The 20,984-nt window shown below is 40.0% G+C and overlaps 1 protein-coding gene across 4 annotated transcripts; it reads right to left on the bottom strand.

The window, feature by feature from the left end:
• Positions 1 to 10,096: 10,096 nt before the first annotated feature.
• stk35 (serine/threonine kinase 35) lies at positions 10,097 to 17,222 on the bottom strand. 4 transcript variants are annotated; one of them, XM_046869046.1, is made up of 3 exons: positions 16,279 to 17,221; positions 13,284 to 14,032; positions 10,097 to 10,232 (listed from the first exon to the last, which is right to left on the bottom strand). In XM_046869046.1, exons 1-2 carry the CDS (start codon positions 16,826 to 16,828, stop codon positions 13,317 to 13,319), a joined length of 1,266 nt encoding a protein of 421 aa, XP_046725002.1. In that variant the 5' UTR covers positions 16,829 to 17,221; the 3' UTR covers positions 10,097 to 10,232; positions 13,284 to 13,316. The 4 variants fall into 4 exon arrangements, with proteins under 4 accessions (XP_046725002.1, XP_046725005.1, XP_046725003.1 ...); XM_046869049.1 differs by having other exon boundaries at positions 10,132 to 10,267; positions 16,279 to 17,222; XM_046869047.1 differs by having other exon boundaries at positions 10,145 to 10,272; positions 16,279 to 17,222.
• Positions 17,223 to 20,984: the final 3,762 nt, after the last annotated feature.

Below are 20,984 nucleotides of genomic sequence, written 5' to 3'. Positions count from 1 at the left end.
CGAGACGATCTCACAGAGCCAGAACTCACCTCATAGTTTCGTCCTGAGGTTTTATGCTGCGGATGTGACGTCGATTTCGGCGACAGCATGTTAAAGATGTTATACACTTACGTTAGAACTGACATGACTCCCAAATTTCAGTAATAACACACATTTCCAATGAGTCAAAATGAAATACTTGTATATCTGATAAAGCAAAAAATAATTTTTAATTGGGGTCAGAAAGTTTAAGTAGGAAATAAAAGACTTGGAAAAAAACCCATCAATTTTCAATTAAATAAAAATGTAAAATAATTGTGTTAAATCACTTTGTCACATGCAGTTAGAGGAAAATAATAAATGATGTCTGGTGTCATGAATATGAGCGTGAAGTGAATTATTTTCCAATAACAGCATACTGACTTCTCAAACTACTGCAATTATTTATTTATTTATTATTTATTATTATTATTACAAAACACTAATCCTGTCCCATTCGTCTTTGCGGACCTGCCGGATTCACACTTCTGGCTGGTGTTCTCTTCGATTGGAGATCATTAGGTACAGTTGAGGATGGTTCCACATGAACAACCTAAAGATCCATGTGGAAACTGTGGAAAGTTGAACTCAAGAACCATGAAGATCAAGCTGACTATAATCAATATAAACAGTATAGGACAGCAGGAAAAGGAGAAGTGGAGGAGAATGGAGGTTCGGGTTGGTACTTTAAATGTTGGTACTATGACTGGTAGAGGGAGAGAGGGAGCTGATATGATGGAGAGAAGAAAGGTAGATATGTTGTGTGTTCAGGAGAACAAGTGGAAAGAGAGTAAGACCAGGAACATTGGAGGTGTTTAAACTGTTCTATCATGGTGTGGATGGAAAGAGATGGTGTAGGGGGGATTCTGAAGGAAGAGTACAGTAAGAGTTTAGTGGAGGCGAAGAGAGTTTCTGATAGGGTGATGAACGTGAAGCTGGAAGCCAGAGGGGTGATGATAAATGTCATCTTCACTTATGCACTGCTCTGTGAGATGGAGGAGATTCTGAAGTGAGTAAGATGAAGTGGTGATGTATAAGAGTGGTGGAAGGTGCACACAGGTGGATTATGATCTATGTAGGAGATGCAACCTGAAGGAGATTGGAGACTGTAAGGTGTTGGCAGGGAACAGTGTAGCTAGACAGCATTGGATGGTGGTGTGTAGGATGGATTTGGTGGTGAAGAAGAAGAGGAGAAGAGTGAAGATTGAAAAAAAAAACAAATAAACTATTCGAAGTATTGTAGTATGTTTGTTGCAGACGTTTGTCAAACGTAAGTCACGTAAGATCACTAAGCATTTGTTTATTACTGATGTGAATTCTCAAATCAGCACCAAAATCCGCCATGACGCACACATCCGCCAACTAAAACCGTCCGTGTGGAAACAGCAAAAGTTCTGTTTGGTGTCCAGATGATTTACATAATTTACCATAATTACTTCAAAACATTTTCAAGATTATTTTGTCTGCGTTCTGTGTTGAGTCTGGTTTCACTAATAATAAACATACATTTGCATAAAGCATCAATATTTGTCCGTGTACATGTTGATTAAAGAATTGAAAACTTAAAAGTATTAATTTAAGTTACATTTAAAATAGATCAAATTAATTACATTGCGATTAATCACGAGCGAACTCATGACGATCGTGCGATTAATCGCGATTAAATGTTTTAATCGATTGAGAGCCCTTATTATATTATATTATATTATATTATATTATATTGTTTTATTTCTTTAAACACCTTTAAACACAGCAAAATGTATATCGCAATATATTAAAAAGATATTAAATTCTGTATATATAAATATATTATGTTTTGCTGTGTATACTGCTTTGTTGCTATTTATCATTTTTTATTAAATTCATTTTACCTTTTAAAGCCAATAACATATTTAAAACCAAATCCTCACTCTACCAGAAGGCAGTAAAACCTAACTGCATATAAATATGTATAAAGATAAATAATTTTGCTCCGTAAAATAAAAATCTCTTCGAAGATGACGAATCCTCCTGAGCTGTAGGCCAAAGGAAAATAAACACCCCCAACAAAACACACACACACACACACACACACACACACACACGTTCAGTCGAGCAGCAGATATATTCAGGAGAAACAGCACCTCGGTGTAAACGCAGCACACAGAACGGATCAGACTGCAGTATGAACAGATAAAACTTATTTATTTAGTCGTAAAAATGACTGCATTGCATTTCCACACGGAGAAATATGCTAATCCGACGTCATAAACATGCCACAGAGGTAATTCCGCTGTGGGTGATGCTGTGGTTTGATCGATCCTGATGGACAGAGGAAAAAAAACACGGGACGTGTTGATGAAACGGTGCTGATGGTGTGGTTCGGTAAGAGAATCTGAAATTCAAGATAATCTCCATGAAATAAACCTCGTGGTTTGGGAGATGGTGTGAGGATTTGATTAGAGCCAGGCTGACTTTACACAGCACAGACAGTGAGCTCTGATCTCACAACCTTCTGCTCATCATTAATATTGGTGAAATTCAAACACCAGTGATGGACCTGTGAGCCTCACCTCCATCTCCGAAAAGCAACAAACTGCAAAGAAAACCAATCTCTCTCTCTCTCTCTCTCTCTCTCTCTCTCTCTCTTTCTCACTTCCTGCATGTGTTTTATCCCAGTCAGGGTCGAGATGAATCTTAGAAACATGCTGAGAAAGCACTACAAGTGCACAGTTCATCCAGGATGAGATGAACATCACACACTTACACAGCTGGAATAGAATAGAATAGAACAGAATAGAATTCCATCATGATTTTTTGGAGGTGGGAGGAAACCGGCGAACCTGGAGAAAACCTAGATGCACACTTGTGTAGATACATGAGCCTCAAAGGGGATAAAAAGAGATAGATAGTAGAGAAAGAGGTTTACAGTATATATATAAATCAACACAACCATTATGTGTAACTGATACATAGAAGCATCTAGGGGGCGCTGTTGCACTGGTCCTTGCTTCTATTTCTCAGCAATGAATCGGGTCCTCAGATACTCATGTGAGTTAAATTCAGTCAAACCAGTCAAGACATCACGACTTTCTTTGCTTGGAGAACCGGTTCGGGGTTGTTTTTGTGCACAACAACAGCGTCACCTTGAAATCAGCATCTAATCCTCCCACAAGCTGGAGTACCTTTAAGCCAAGTCAGAGTCATGGATTAGAGAGATGGAGTGATGAAGAGATGGAGAGATGAAGAGATGCCCCAGGTCTGTTTTCGGCAGGGATAAAAGGAGAGGAGAAGAAAGGAGAAAAGAAGAGAGGTGGGTGGTAAAGGTGATACAAATGGGAAAGATTGAGCCATGGGGCAGATGTGTAACTGGGAGGAGGGGAGTGGAGGGGGTTGTAGGGAAGGGGATGGGGCACGAAGCCTCCTACAAGTGTGAAAGTGCTCAAGGGTTCAACAACATGGTGCAGTGACCATCATCAGCCCCCTACATCCAACATCCTACATCAAACCTGAGAAAGCACAAGCACAAAAACACAATACTGCTGGAAAAGTAATAATAATAAGATAAAACAATATAAATATTGATACATATACATATTGATGGAAAAAATTGGCGTTAGGTTATAATTAAGGGTTTGGTGAACAAACTGTTTCCATGGAAACGATCACGGCATTAACGAGCGGTTTAACACAAACCTGCGGCTTGTTAAAAAAAACAACCAACGCCTTCTGACCAATCAGAATCCAGAATCTAAAATCACTTTTCCATTCCCATCTTTAAACATCTCCTTCTTCCGATCGTTTCGCACCACAGTGGCGTTGATTAGTTTCCTGAACCCCCCCCAAACTCCCCCCCGAGTGTGTCACAGGGGCTTTGCTTTCAAATATGGCTCATTATGTGCTTTCAGATTGTCAGGATCCAAAGAGAAAACCAAACACATGGCTGTTTTAACCTCCGTGTGTTTTAGTATTTGGTCTCTTCTTTCCCCTCGTCTCGTTTGTATCCACGGCGTGGGATTGAGAACACGACGGCTTCGGATAATACACGTGTTCCATTAGGTTTTGCGTCTTTTCAGCCTTTTCAGAAAGCATCGCTCTCTTTTTTTCCATCATTCACTCTGACTTTGATAAGATTCAATCTGATACACAGGTTGTATTTAATGGATTAATCAGAGAGAGAGAGAGAGAGAGAGAGAGAGAGAGAGAGAGAGAGAGAGAGAGAGAGAGAGAGAGAGAGAGAGAGAGAGAGAGTCTGAGCTACACCTTTCACACCTTTTCTTCTTTTCACAACTAGCAAGAGCTCACTTTTTTTTCTTTTTTGACTTGACATGAAAAAGATATCCATTAAGGACACAATGTCCTGAAGGATGTATGTAACCGGGTCCTTATTCACTCGTTTTTGTTTTGTTTTTTGTTCCAGAGGATGCAAATTGAAAAAAATATATTTTCGTCTTGCCCTAATTGATAGCATGGTTAGGTAAGACAAGGTGGATATGATGAAGTCGCGGTGACAGCGACTTCGTAAACCAAATCCATTACCGATACAATTGTGAGCACTTCCATTTCCTGCGTCTTCGCCCCGGCAGAAGCCTTTTATCCAGAAATGAGGCGAAATGGGATCCAAATGCAGATTTGAAATAAGTAAAGGTTTTGAAAGAATAAAAAGAGTCAATACAAGCGCAGGAACTGAGATCAGTTAAGGAGCTCAGATGAGCATGAGCTACTACATGAACATCATAAAAGTCGCTTCAGATGAAGATCTTTCCAGTAATAGAATTATTTTTTTTTTTTTTATATCAAATATTAAACATTCCTACAAATTCAACATTTTAAGTAGATCTTAATGGTAAAAATGTTGGCCATGTGATCAGGTCATGAGATCAAATCCCAAATGTGTTTGACTGTTTAACTGATGCCGTGAGCGGCCATGTTGGATTGATGTCACTTGAAGAACTTGAGTTTGAGAAGACCGAGACTTACGACGAGCTTAAACTCTCCCTGTTTTACAGACACACACATAAAATATCCTCATTCAGCATTCAACAACTCACCTAACGAATCTTCTAGACTCCGATCAGCCTTTACATTAAAACCACTTGCCTAATGTTCTGTAGTTTCCCCCTGTGCAACACATTTCCTGCCAGCGCCACCTACTGGTTAACAACTCATGGTTCATTACTACTTCTCCAAAAACAGTCAAATCTTCATCAGCATTGGTACATATCACTTTAATATTTTGGTGGCCATTTGTTCGATCTGTAGGAGGAAACCTTTGGCTGAAATCTGTGCATCATTAATGATGTCAGTATTGCTGAATTCCTTTGCTTCTGCTTTTCTGTAATTGTTTAAGAAAATAGTCTGTGGACACTCAATCCAGCAGCAGGTTGAGGTTTAAGATAACCCACTTTAAACAGGAGTCCAAGCTGTCAGCTCTGATGGCTCAGTGGGTTGGATGTCTAGAACTGTCTTGGGTAGGAACTTAATTGGTGGTGGCTTTGTGTGTCTATAGAAACTGTAATGGAAATCAGGAATAGTGCTAAAGCGACGCCCCACAGCCTTGAGTGCTAAGAAAGAGACAATCCCCAAATGGGTTTGAGTCCTGGTTCAGCTGAAGTGTCTGTCAATAATTTGTAGTGCTATTGATATATAATAAAAGATAAACCCCCTAATAAAGGAGATGTAGTAGCTGTCGGATCTGGTGGCTCAATTGGTTTTTACTAGAGTGTTAAAAACTGTGGTTCGACTCCAGCAGTGAGTTCTGTTCGAACTCTGTTTTTCTGTGGTAATATCTAGCGCTTCTGAGATCGAACAAAAAAGAAACCCTCTAAAACACTTACAAGCGAGTGCGCAGACCCCTGATTCCTGCTGCCTTGATGAATGCTTTACGTTTTGTTTCGTTTTTTTGCTATAAGAGAATTTTAACTTTTCGTATCCTGTTTCCCTTCACCTTCTATTCTCTTTTCAAAGCGATTTATTTGAATATTTATGTCTTATGTCTATTATTTTTGTTGTTGTGGTTTAAAGCCCTTCAGAGCGCCGTATTAAACGCCTGGTGGTAACAAGTTCTCATTATAACGAAGTTCAGTGCTACTCCTCGGTCCAAGGACGGATCGTCTCATTACGATCCTGACGTGTCACGACCTCGCCGATTCCCTTCCCTCTGGTGTTTACAGGATTGTTGACCCTCTGAACATGAAGGTCATGCTGATTTAGACGATGCTGCCTCAGCGATCAAGCGCGAAACAAATCTGAGCTTCGGAGAATAAAAAGGCGCAATCAAGTGTCGCCATGGCAACGGGTCACTGACAGATAATAAGAAGAACAACGCAAATGATTAATTGGGTGAAGGTGTGGGTGGAGCTTAGAGACTTAATGTAATACATGAAAAGAATAATAATATTAATAATGTAAAAAAAAATGAAGTGAAGAAATTTGTGCTCCATTCAGCCACAAGGGTGTTCGTCAAATCAGCTACTGGTGTAGGTGTGGTGAGGAGACCTGGGGTGCAGTCAGCGTTCAGTAGGGTTAAGGTTAGAGCTCAACAACAAGAGATGGAAAGCAGATGTTTATGGAGCAGGCTTTGTACACACTGTCAGGCTGAGACAGGTTTGGGTCTCCTGGTTCAAGGAAAAATGCTATGTTATTGCAACCAAAGATTTCCTTTACAATGGATTGCCTACAACTTTGCAGTAAAAGTGTGGGGAAAGAACCACATATGGCTGGAAATGTTGGTGTAGATACTGTATTATTATATACATTAAAAAAATAGTTGTAGGCTTGCTTTTAATTATAAGTATTAAGTCCATCATTTATTTATTTGCAGACTAACTATTAAATTAAACCTATCAACATCTAAACTGGTGCATTTACAGTTCAGGGCGAAAGGAAGAAACATACATATATATATATATTAGGATAATAAAATTGACAATATTCAATTTATCTTACATTAAATATAAGGAACTGCGAAGGGAAAATAGTTGAAATTGCTAAATAATTATTTATAAATTGCTGAAATTGTAACATGGAAGTTAGCACAAGGAAAGCGAGTTCGAAAGTGTTTTCTTAGCCGAAAAAAAACATTTGACAAAATCCTTCCTGTGTTTGATGGTGTTACTACTAAACCAACATCTACTGACTCTACATGAAGTGCAGAAAGTAGTTTAAGGGTTAAAGGAAGTGACAGTAAAATCTGTAGGTGTGAAATGCAATGATCGCGGCACGAAATCTTTTTGGTTTCTAATCCGCGGCTTTGCCAGCTAGCAAACATTTTACCAAAGGGGGTTTTTCATCCTGGCAATGTAGAAAAAGCAGTTTAAAAAGCAATAGTATGGGTTTTCCTAACCCTGAAGCGGTTTAATAAATAAATAAATAAATAAATAAATAAAGGCAAACATCGAAGGACGTCCCGGTAAGTGTGTCGTTCAGCGAACTCGTCATTTCTTCAGGAGTCATAAATAAACAAAGAAATAAAAACACTTTCTAAAACACGTTTTTCACAGCTGCTGATCAAACAGATGTGGTCATTTATTTAGTTGGTTCATTTAGCTAGCGGACACTGCAGCTAAAAAATAAATACAGCTCAAATCCGCCATCCTGATGTTGATCATGTTCCTGATATCACACGTTCCTGAGTTTTTACCTACATATCCCATGTTTGCCCAAATCCTAGATGACTTTCTGCACGATTGAAAGTGTTTTTCGAGCGAATACAGCTGCCTATTAAAGGGCCGAATTGCAGAAACGTTCGTCATTCCTTCACATTATTCGGATCGTCAGGTTGACGTAGCGCTAACTCGGAATGAGCAGGAATCTGGGAAAACTGCGGAAACTACGACATGGTTCTTAAACACAGGCACTCAATATCGTTCCTCAGATCTTTATTGTCAAAAAATAGCATTTAAATTTCATTTGAATCACATTGAGATACACAGATTTACAGAAAGAAATTCTTTAATAATCTTTAAGGGACAAAAGACGGCGTGACGTGTAGTAAAAATAAAATGTGAGGAAACCAAAGTGTGTGTGTGAGGAAAACAAAGTGTGTGTGTGTGTTGGGGGGGAAATGAGGTAGAACCATTAAACCGTTGAAGTGACCCAGGAAAATAATCACGATCATTAAATCAAATGTTTGTGAAAGATCGTGAATCGTTTCAATAAGGAATGAGACCCGTGATCTACACAGCCTCAGGAATGATACACACCATGAACGGGTATTAATCTGGGCTGTGACGTGTTCACCAAGAGCTTGGGTTTTGAACATCTCCTCCGTTCTAAGATCTGTTTATGTAACAAACAAATTCCCAAAACTGTGATTTTTGTTCCTTTCCCATACTTTATACAACCCAAGAGTTTATAGTTAATTAAAGCTAATCGAGACAGAGGTCATTCTTCTTTGAAAAGCAACACAGCAAATGAACAAATGCAACGTAGACTAAAGTTGTTCTAAGAAGCTTCACGTCTTTCCACTAGGGTTTGTGGTGTTGCTGTGGCAATTAGTGTTCATTCACGTGGAGAAAGTTCCAGGTCGAGTTCATTTCTAAAGGTATTAAGTGAGGTTGAGGAGGAGGAAGAGTAGGAGGTCAGGGCTTTGTGCAGGACGACTTCCACTTCAAACGTTCTCAACCTTCACCACAGAGCCACTATCAAATACTTGAACACTGACTGCACCCCCAGGCCTCCTCACCTACATCAGCACCTGACTTTACAAACACCTGTGTGAATGATGAACACGGATTTCCACAAGCACACTCCAAATGTTCTAGTGGAACATCTTCCCAGAAGAGTGGAGGGAATTAGAAGAGCAAATTAAGACTAAATGTAGAATGCGATCTTCAAAAAGCACATACTGTCTATGACCAGGTGTCTGCAAACCTTTGGAAATAGTGTATAGAGTCGCATTTTGGAGACGTCACAAACCCCCTCGTGAAGTCTGTGAAGTTTTCACATTCCACATTTAGTTCCTTTTATAATATCCTCCACTCTCCTGGGAAGATGTTTCACTAGATTTTGGAGAGTGCTTGTAGAGATTTGAGGAGGTTCCTGGGGCGCAATCAGCATTCACATTCATCCCAAAGGTGTTCAATAGGGATGGAGCTCTATAGCAGAAGATCTTCCACACACACTTTCAAAACATGTAAAGCAGATCTTCATGGAGCCAGATTTGTGCACAAGGAACTTCAGGCTGGAGCAGGTTCGGGTCTTCGAGCTCAAGTGAAGAGAAAATTCAACGCTCCCATATCCAAAGACGTCTTATACAATAGTGTGCCTTCAACAGTTTGGAGAAGAATCACATCTGACAGGAAAAATCAGGAGGTGCGCCCATACTTTTCGCTAAATAATGCACATATCTATATTTATATTGCCACACTGTGTCGGGATGTTCTATGTTTCTGACCAACTCATATGTTTTAACCCGAAATCTTCCTCAACAATAAACAAGGAATACAATGAATGCATGCATATTTTACAATATGCAAATTTGTACACATGCAGAAAAAAAGAAAATCCACATATCAAAAATGAAATGTCCTCAAGTATTCGATCTTGGTCCCTTTTTTTTCTGCCATTTATCTAAAAAACATTAAATAAGGCACAGGAGGGAGTCTATGAACCAGAACCGTGAAGAGTGTTTCTCAGCCAGCCACACACACACACACACACACACACACACACACACACACACACACACACACACACACACACACACACACACACACACACACACACACACACCTGATTGAGTGTTCACATTGCTTTGTTCACAGTTTACAGTCTTTCACTGTCTATTGTTTCTCTCATGCTGACTCTGGAACATTTCTCAACATCCCACGGAACGTTCCAGAACCCAGAAGGACGTCATCAGACACTGTTTAAGGTCAAGTGAAGAGGTGACCAGGACAAAGTGCAACACATCGTCTTCTCTCCTGTCTGTGATACCGGACAGCGGCACGATCGATACGACGAGAGAAAGAAAAGAAAATGCACAAAACCCATGAGGCGCTCTGACGTAAGACATAAAAGAAAAGCGTTGGGGGAAACAAAAAACAACAGAAGATACGCAGAAACGCCAGGCAACACCGCTTATGGGATTTGCCACAAACCGGCTGATCTCAATCACATCCTGGGAAGTTTAATTTCCTGTCCTTGCACTGACTCATGCTTCACAGTTCTGAGATCCGTAGTTCCTGTTCTCCGTCCCGCCGAGCGACCGGAAGCTCGCGCTGCTCTCGAACCTGGAGAGACACGAAACCAACCACGATCATGAGATCTGTACTGAAGTCAAAAACAAGAGGGATTTTTCTCAGGAACCAGAGATGTTACATACAATTTCAGCACAACTTATATTTCTCGATTTTATATCTTTTTAATTTGACTATTTACTCAAATTAATAATAATAATAATAATAATAATAATAATAGGGATAAAGAAAATTGTCCTGCCTGATCAGTATGCGCATAATTTTCAATATTCAAATTCAAATTTTATTTGTCACATACATATTCATACAGAGTATAACAGCGAAATGCTTTTCTATGATATTCAACTTTATTATTACAAGTGTTACTGAACATGATCATCATTCGTATAATTGATGAAGTCTCGTTAATCCGACGACTACATTCTATTGGGCGAGATTCTAAAAAATCAAGGCTAAGCGATTCTTTTCTTGCTACAAATTTCCTGATTAATAGATGGATCATATTCATCATGAATGAATTAATTTACGAATGAACAATTTCGAGTGAATTTTTATATCCCAACCCTCTTTCTCCAAGTTTAAATGAAATAACTAAATATCCTCTATGACCAATAATATGATGATAAACTGCTAAACCGATCTCACCTACATGAACTGTTGCACTGCCTCACTTTACATACCCTGCACAAACTTTCTCTTTATTATTTATTTTCCTAATTTTTATTTTTTTATAGCACCAGCACAACAACAAATTCCTTGTATATGCAACCTGTGATTCTTGGCAAAGAAGACGAAAGTCTAAAAGAAAAGCTGTTATAAAAGTGCACCCCTCCCACAGGCCATGGATCTGTTTTCTGCATCGAGTATGTCACTGTAGATCCCTCAATAAGCCCCAGATAAAGCCTGGGGTTTGAGCCAGTGGCGTGTCCTATACACAACGAATCCGACTGCGTGAGGACAGAATGTTCCAGGCGCGAGCGCTCAGTGGCGTCTCACAGTGGTGGAGAAGCGGGAGCGGGTTTGAGAAAATGGGGCGGGGCAATTACCCACAACCCTGTCATATTATCTGAGGGTGGGAAGACTCAAATCCCCTGTCTCGGGACCCCTCCCTGTGTGAACAGACAGCTTTGTTTTGGCTGATGGTCGAATCCATCTTAGTACTGAGGGGCATGAAGACGGGGGAGTAGGGCAAATATATAAATGCCCTATATACCAGGGTGCGAGTGAACGTAGCTGCGTAAACACACTGTCCAGCGAACTATTTTCATCAGCATGCTACTGATGACAAACGTGCAACTTTTTGGCTAGCAAGCATTCACAAAGTTCAAGAAACATACATTTTGAAGCTAACTAGTAAATAGCAGCATGTTTGCTGGATCAATGAGTCCCCCAGGACCTCGTATTTTTCCGCAGGTTTTTCTTGATACTCGAGATATCATGACTTCATCCTTGTGATAAAGGAGCACTGTGTGCTGACAGTCACTGTGTGAAGGGTATAAGTCTGTCTGTCCTGCATGCTTGGGTAATAACCTTACACCATCCATTTTTTTTTCCCGCCGTGTCTCATACAGGCTAGTAATGCTAATCTAGATCTCAGGGATGTAAAGTGAAAAATCATGTGGGAGTCTGTTCTTCTGTACAAAAGGTGTCAGGTCGAGTTTATCTGATCACACGTGAAAAATGTCAACAACGTTCAATGGAGCTGGGCGAATCCTGGCAAAAACACTCTGCCCCTGCAGCCATCAGCATTCTGAAATTAATTAAGACGATACACAAAGGAGGGCGGCACCAGAAATTCCGGAATAGGCGAAAGCATAAAAGACGCACATGTCAAAAGGATGTCAAGTGGAAAAATCTCGGGCAGACGTGTGCAGTCTAGCAAAGATTAACGCTGGTCTGTAGAAATCTGACTCAAGTCCCAGTCATGCCCTCGGCCTGTGCAGGATGGCTAACCTTACAGGAACGATGTGGTGTAGCACACCTTTTTTAAAAAGTGGTCAAGTATCACTAAAGTGTGTACAAGGCTAAAAGCCATGCAGAAATTCTCAGCACCATACAGTTCAGTGCTTTGCTTAGTTTTTCAACATCCGACAGACAAATAGTGACAAACGAGTTGGTATCAAAAAGTTTGGAGACTTGTTTTGTAACACGCCAACAGATGGCAGCACAAGGCTGCACGCACAGTCACAGGGAGCACCGAACTTAATAAGTCAGTGTGCCAAAAGACATCATCCTGTGTGCAACGGGAGCTGTGCAGCTGATGCTAATCACGTGGGATACCCTGTTACCAAGCTCTCCTCTCACGTAACAAACATGATCTCACTGTTTCACCCACCCTACTCGCCAGATTTGGCTGCTGCTGACTTCGACCTCTTCTCAAAGATCCAACTCGAATGTCGCCGTTTTGACATTGTGGGGATCCGGCACGAATTGCAAGTATTTGACACGCTTAAAAAAAAAAAAAAAAAAAAAGACTTTTAGGACACATTCCAGATGTGGCAGGTTACTGCGCAAGAGGATTATTGTGAAGGTGATAGTGTGTAAGCAGAAATAAATAAAGTGCTTTCTTCTAGAAAAAAAAAAGGCTATTCTCTGAACTTTTTGATATCACCACGTACATTACTATGGAACAATCAGAATCAGTATTTTCAGTGCTCCAAATCTTAGTAATGCTGGGGGTCCAAGAGAAATGATCTGTCCACGGCTTAGAAATCTCTATTTAATTTTCTAAAATAAGGTAAGTAAGTACCAGTTAACTGTATTGTACTAGGTCTCAAATCAGACCAACCCTTCTTGAATAAAACCATTAGAAACATACCCCAGCTTTTTAGGATGCTGGGGTCAGAGCACGGGGTCAGCCATGATACATTGCCACTTTGAGCAAAGTGGGTTAAGAGCCTTGCTCAAGGGCCCCAAGTGTGGCAGCTTGGCGATGCTGGGGCTTGAATCCCTGACCTTCCGATGAGTAACCCAGAGCCTTAACCACTCAACACCCACTTCCCAATTGAAGGAGTGTCTCACCAACAAGGATCTCCAATACATGTCTATTCTATTCAGTACCCCATAATCACATGTCCCACCCACCTGAAATTCAGCTTGGAATTCGACTGGTCTGGTTCATGTGGCACATGTGACTTGTTCCGCCCTGTGCTCGAGCTGAAAAGCGTCTGGTCGGTCCTCCGGGTTAACAGCCAACATGTCATACAGGAGCCTTTGGATGGCGTTGGACATTGAGCTACGTGGCTTCTGTGGGATATGCAGGACCATCCTGGGGTTCTCAAGCAGGGCCTCGCCCACTGGCATGATCTCGGTGCCTTGACGGATGTACGTGCCCAAGAGCTCACGCTTCGACTCGCCATCGATAAACGTGATCCGCTCGAGCATAGCCCAAATGATGATGCCGAGTGCGAATATGTCTGCCTTGGCCGTGTAGTGGCCCTCCCATACCTCGGGCGCCATGTAGAAGTCTGACCCGCATGCCGACGACAGCCAGAACTTGTTGACGTTGACGTTTTTTTCGACGTGTCCCTCGGACCCGCGCTCCACGCACCCGAGGCCCGCGCACACCTTACTCAGACCGAAGTCGGCCACCTTGATGACGGGCGAGCCGTACTTATGCGAGATCAGGATGTTGTCGGGTTTGAGGTCGCGGTGGACGATGTTGTTCTTGTGCAGGAAGGCCACGGCGCTGGTCAGCTGCTTCATGAAGCTCCTGTTGGTTTGCGGGTTGGGCCGTCGTGACAGGATGTACTGGTTAAGATCGCCACCTTCGCAGAACTCCATTACAAACCAGAGGTAGCACGGTTCCTCGGGATAACCGGGGATACGCTCGCCTGCGAGTGGCACAAGTAGATAAATAACAGAACATTTTAGACACCGATTAAAAATAGACAGTTCTTGCTTTGTGGTACTGCTGACTTAAAAGTGTGTATCAAAATTTCTCAGATGGGAATATTTGGAACCTCGAAAATAATTGGAAATTTGGAATCAAAATTAGTTGGTTGAATTTATCTCATTTAGAGATAATATTTTGTGGTTTTGAACAGGAGATTTTAATCGGATCTGCCTTCTGCATCGTACCTTGCTTGTGGATCTGATCTAGTTTCAGTATCGGATCTGGCTTTTGCATTGGATCTCCATTTCAAATTTAATTTTCCAGCTTAGGAACTGAAAGGAATCTCTAACGTGCTGGTAGAGATTCTCCCTCGGGGAAGTGGTAAGGCAACATCTGAAAGGGCGGAGGAACGCTTTGGACTGAAGCAACAAGTTCGGTAAACAATTTAATTGTTTGTATTTGGCTCAGCTGCGTGTTCGCCTACGCTGCTGAGCGGTGTTGTGCAGTGTCAGGGGAAAAAAAGCCTTGGGCAATTCTTCTGAGCTTCTGAACTGGTGTCAAACTGATGAGCCTTTATCTTTCGCAAACCATTGTCTGAATAACACTCTGGAGTTCTCCTGCTAAGCCTGTTTTTAAACATCATCACATATCTGACAGGACACTCATCTTTTATGAATGTTTCAGCACTGATATAACACAGGAGTGTGCTTTGGAGTGCTTTGTGCTGCTTGAAATAGAAAGCTAGTCCAGTTTGACTGCTTTGGGGTGGCTGTAGTCTTTCTTTAGCATGCAGCTGCTTGTTTATTCACATCCGTCTTTTAACGTCACGTCATTACTACAGTGTTAATCTCACAAAACATGAATAATGCTTACTAGATGCAAACTGAAATTTGTGTTTGGACTTATTTCAGGAAATACCGTTTAGACTCTGGTTGTATCATTAGAAAGGGAATCAGCGAATAAAACACGGGCAAGAAGATATGTTTCGGGTTGTCAAGCTCATGGATTAGTTACACTATATGGAAAAAAGTATTGGGACACCTGACCTCTCCTGCCATATTTGGTTCTTTTCCAAACTGTTACCACAAAGCTGGAGGAACACAATTGTACAGGACGTCTTTAGATGGCGCTATAATATTTTGCATTCACCGAACTTGGAAAAACAAAACCTGCTCCAGCATGGCGATGCCCCCGTGCACAATGTGAGCTCCTTGAAAATCTGGTTAACATGCTTTGGAGAGGAAGATCTTGAGGTTCCTGCTACACAGCTCTGATCTCATCCATACTGAACACTTTTGGGATGAATGTGAACGCTGACTGCACCCCAGGTCTCCTCACCTATACCACTACCTGCCTTTCACAACACTCTTGTGGCTGATGAACACAAACATCCAGTAGAAATATCCATACAAGTATAAATGACTCCTGTTTGTGTTATGTTTCCGGTTGTTTCTTTACGGGGACAATTTTTAACCAGGGCCTCACTTTAACACACAACTCAACAGCTTTGATAACAAAAACAAGAGAAAGAGTGACAGATCGAGGAAAGACGAAATGGTCACAGAAAGACACAGAAAGCTTCCTAGAATTTCAGAATCTCGTGAATCCGAATATGTTGTCGTTTTTCCAATAAAGTGTAAAGAAACATGAAAACAGGGCATGAGGAAGGGCATGGGCAGGTTTACTGGGTGTGATCTGGTTAGGAAGGGGTTAATGTGAGAATGCTGGAACACTGTGTTCCTTTACAGGTTGTAGGCTCCAGTTTAGGCCGTTACACAACACCAGAGCACAACGTTACACTGGAAAACAACACTTCTAATAGACAGTAAACATGGACGAAATCGTATTCGATTATATATCCCACGTTTATCACCTGGTGCATGAGGTTCAGACAGAGGAACATGACTGAGGTTATGTTGGAGTGTGTTACTTAATGACATACAGGAAGTGAAAGCACAGGAAGCGCTCTGTAAACACACGAAACGAAGAAAAGTTTGAGTTTTATGCGCATGCAATGATGGACATGATGCACCACTGTGATGACCATGTAGGTTCACCAGGAGCGAGTGAGGAGTGTGTGTGTGTGAGGAGTGTGTGTGAGGAGTGTAGCTGCAGTCTACCAGCTGGTTGTATAACATTGGACGTGCATGAAGCTCACCTTCTGGTGGAGTTTCCACTGCATGCATGTGTGTGTGTGTGTGTTTGTTTGCTTGTTGCATAACATTGGACGTGCATGAAGCTCACCTTTCAATGAAGTTTCCACGAGTCGTAAATACTGCTTGGATCTCTTGTTTCCGTGGCTCATCTTCTGCGCCATGCCGTTCCTCTCCAGGACGCACTCCTCCAGCTGGATGACGTTCTCGTGCTTCTTCTCCAAGCACGCCAGGGCCCAGAACTCGGCCAGGGCCAGCTCGACCTTCTCTGGCGCGTCGCAACGGAGCTTCTTGACGGCCACGCGGGCGCCGGATCTCCGCGCCACGGCCTCGTAGACGACGCCGTAGCTTCCGCGGCCGACCTCGCGGAGCAGGCTGTAACGAGGTGCTATGACCACGCCGGCACGGTTGAGGCCCGTCCGCATTGACGCGGCCGGGCCGAAGCAGGCCTCTTCAGCGGTCGCGTCACCGGTCTCGTTCCCGTGCAGCAGCAGCGACCTCAGCACTTTCCCCGCGTCCTGCTCCGTCGCGCTGGCGGATCTCCTGCAGCCTCGCCTCCCGCTCCTCAACACCGACTGCCTCCGCGTCGCGTTGCGTAACTCCATGAGTCTCCGAAAATAGACCTTCAAATACGCTCTCATCACTTTATCGACCGGTTATTAGTCTTATATCTTGTGTTATTTCTGCTTCGTTTCCTCGCCATTACGCCTCTGCCCCACGCGCACACCTCCACAATAACGCGTCCATTCTCAAGCACAGAATCACCCGCCACGGGTGGGCGTGGCTTACCACTAAGACCTACCATTTCACCGAAACAGGAGGGGGGGGCACGACGACAAATCCGATTTCAAACAACCGAAACGATCAAACAAAAACGCAAATGAACCACAAATCAGATACATACACACACTAAATATGCGTAATAACTATTTTAACGTGTTTAATAACTTATAGCGTTGTATGGGAAAAAAACATTATATACCTATAAAATAGTCTAAACCGTCCGGTTTCACTTTAGGAACGGTCAATCTTTTTTTTCGGGGGCGGGGGGGGCGGGGGGGGTTAGGGGGTCGCCATGATTTTTTTTTTTATTTATTTCAAAGCGAATTTTATAGAAGACCCGCTAAAATTGCGTTAAAAGAGCAGTGTTGCGTTATATTAAATAAATAAATAAATAAATAAATACGGTTTTTTTTGTAAATAGGATATACAACATGTTTGAAACATGTGAAATGGTCTTGTCTTTTCGGCAACATGGAGATTCACGTGAGGGATAAGCACGTGCGGGGCAGCATGTAGCGTGTGTGTACAGTGTGTGTACAGTGTGTGTGTGATCAAGCTGTTACAGAATACTTTTTTGGAAAAAATAAAAGCTGATCGTGCAAAAACTGTCTGTAACCCTAGATTATTAGATGTGTATTTAAAAAAATGTCAATGCAAAACATGCACTATTTCATAGTCATACATGTGCATGTCATGATCCTTCTGGTGATAATCAATTAAACAATTAAAGAAAAGCTTCCCATTTTCCAGCTTCATATTCAGGAGGAAATTGTGTAGGACTGAATAATAATATTTCTTACATCGACATCACTATAAAATAAACCCATCATATAGACATATACAGTGAAACACCTAGAACTTTTACTCTGACCAAACACATATATAAATGTATAGACACCAAACGTGTCCTCGCCAAATGTGTCCTTCACGAGTGGGAGATTTTTCTTGTGATCCAGTTCATCCCAGAGCAGTTTAACAGACCACTCTTTAAAGAACGCTTGAAGAGCTCGGACGTATGCTTTGGCTCGTCGTTTTGTTGTACGGTGAAGTCGTTTACGATGTCAGGAATTGCATGATGTTGAAGTATGGAATGGTAGCCATGTTGGTCTCCAACCATCCCTGCTCCAAGACAACCCCAAACCATTAAGCTGCTGCCTCCAGGTTTAACTGTGTGGTTGACGCGGTCTGATCACATCTTCTCTCCTGTTCTTCATCGTACATAATTTCCTCTGTTAGAGACAAAAATGTCACATTTGGAGATAGAACTAACTTGTATCTTCAACCCCTTAACCATCCAACCGATAAAATGAAGTTCGCCGCACCGCACCACTGATTATTTTTATATAACAGCATATTATATCGTGTTTTATTCTTTGGTTAGTGCAAATTGACACTATTATTGTTATAATAACACAATTCTTTTTGATATAAACTCATTTACAACCCATAAACCTGCTGAAATTCTTGTTTATGGTAATTACACATACATTACACATAACACTCAGTCTGTAAAGTTGAACATTTAAAACCCATATGTATTTTATACAAATTTGAGAAAATATATTGTAATCAACCATTTAATACTTCACAGTTGTGTTTAATGGATCACAGTTTTCATGTCACAGGTCATACACAATGGCAAGAGTACAGCAGCAAGACACAAGATAGTTCTACTGTATCTTTAAGGTCTCTCCCAGACATCGATCTCAAAGCAGACTGGGGTTTCAATATGTGCTCTTCAAGCTATTTTGAAAAAACAGGCAGTGTTAAAGACTGTAGACACAGGGGTCAGCCCAGGAAACTTAATGTAGCAGATGAAAGACACATCATACTTACATTCCTTTAACAGTGGCAGATGTCCAGCAGTGCCATCAGCAAAGAACTGGTGGAAACCAGAGGAACCCGGGTACACACATTTAATATCTGGAGAGGTCTGGTCTTAATGAAAGAATTACGACCAAAAAGCCAGAAATCCGACATGGAAACAAAGCAAAGTGAATCAACTATGCAAGAAAATAAAGGAATTGGAGGTACAGAAAAAGGGCAGCAGGTGCTCTGGAGTAATAAGTTAAAATATGAAATATTTGTCTGTAGCAGGAGCAGGAGTAATGAGTTTCAATAATAAGTACAATAATGAGTTTCTGCAGGCAAGAGTGAAGTAGGGTGAAGGTTTCCTGCACATTCAGAGCTGCATTTCTGCATATAGAGAGATTTGGTCAGGATTAATGGTGTTTTCAATTCTGAGAAATGCAGGCAGATATTTCTCCATCATGCAACACCACCAGGGAGGCATCTGATTGGCCCCAAATATATTCTGCAGAAGCTCAAAGACCCCAAACATACAGCCAATATTATTAAGAACTATCTTCAGTGTGGTTTTGAACAACCTACCAGTTACTGATTTGGATTTTTCTTCTGTTCATCTATTTTTCATTTTGTTACTTGTTACATTTTGTTACTTTGTTACCGATATGAATATTATATATATATATGTTATGAATATTATATATTTATTTGAATATGTATATGAATATGTGTATGAATATGTATATGAATATGTGTATGAATATGTATATGAATATGGATATGTATATGTATATGTGTATGAATATGGATATGTATATGTATATGTGTATGAATATGTATATGTATATGCATATGAACATGTATATGAATATGTATATGAATATGTATATGAATATGTATATGAATATGCATGTGAACATGTATATGTATATAAACATGTATATGAATATGTATATGTATATGCATGTGAACATGTATATGCATATGAACATGTATATGAATATGTATATGAATATGTATATGAATATGTATATGAATATGCATGTGAACATGTATATGCATATGAACATGTATATGAATATGTATATGAATATGTATATGAATATGCATGTGAACATGTATATGAATATGCATGAACATGTATATGAATATGTATATGAATATGTATATGAATATGTATATGAATATGTATATGAATATGCATGTGAACATGTATATGAATATGTATATGAATATGTATATGAATATGCATGTAAACATGTATATGCATTTGAACATGTATATGAATATGAATATGTATATGTATATGAACATGTATATGAACATGTATATGAATATGAATATGTATATATGTATATGAATATGGATATGTATATGTATATATATGTATATGAATATATATGTATATGCATATGAACATGTATATGAATATGTATATGAATATGTATATGAATATGTATATGAATATGCATGTGAACATGTATATGCATATGAACATGTATATGAATATGTATATGAATATGTATATGAATATGCATGTAAACATGTATATGCATATGAACATGTATATGAATATGTATATGTATATGAACATGTATATGAACATGTATAATAATATGTATATGTATATGAATATGTATATGTATATGAATATGCATGTAAACATGTATATGCATATGAACATGTATATGAATATGTATATGAATATGTATATATGTATATGAATATGCATGTGAACATGTATATGTATATGAATATATATGAATATGTATATGTATATGTATATATGAACATGTATATGAATATATATGAATATGTATATGAATATGTATATGAATATGCATGTAAACATGTATATGCATATGAACATGTATATGAATATGTATATGAATATGTATATGAACATGTATATAAACATGTATATGAATATGTATATGTATATGAATATGTATATGAACATGTATATGTATATATGTATATGAATATGTATATGTATATGTATATGTATATGAACATGTATAATAATATGTATATGTATATGTGTATGTATATCAATGTGTATATGTATATATTTGAATTTGCTGAATTTGTGTCTTGCTGAAATGCTCTATAAGAACATTATAATATTTACACTGTCCAATAGTCTTTGTATATATTAGATAACCTCATGTCTCCTGTTATTACCTACAGTTAAATACTAATAAACTG

The sequence above is a fragment of the Silurus meridionalis genome, chromosome 16 (genome assembly GCF_014805685.1).
Source record: "Silurus meridionalis isolate SWU-2019-XX chromosome 16, ASM1480568v1, whole genome shotgun sequence".
Taxonomy (NCBI): Eukaryota; Metazoa; Chordata; class Actinopteri; order Siluriformes; family Siluridae; genus Silurus; species Silurus meridionalis.
This window is presented reverse-complemented; position numbering and strand designations above follow the sequence as displayed.

Coding starts and splice junctions, on each gene's coding strand:
- stk35 (XM_046869049.1), bottom strand. CDS start 16,828: ATGAGAGCGTATTTGAAGGTCTATTTTCGGAGACTCATGGAGTTACGC. Junction 14,033..16,278: donor CGTGGAAACTTCATTGAAAG/GTGAGCTTCATG, acceptor TGCCACTCGCAG/GCGAGCGTATCCCCGGTTAT.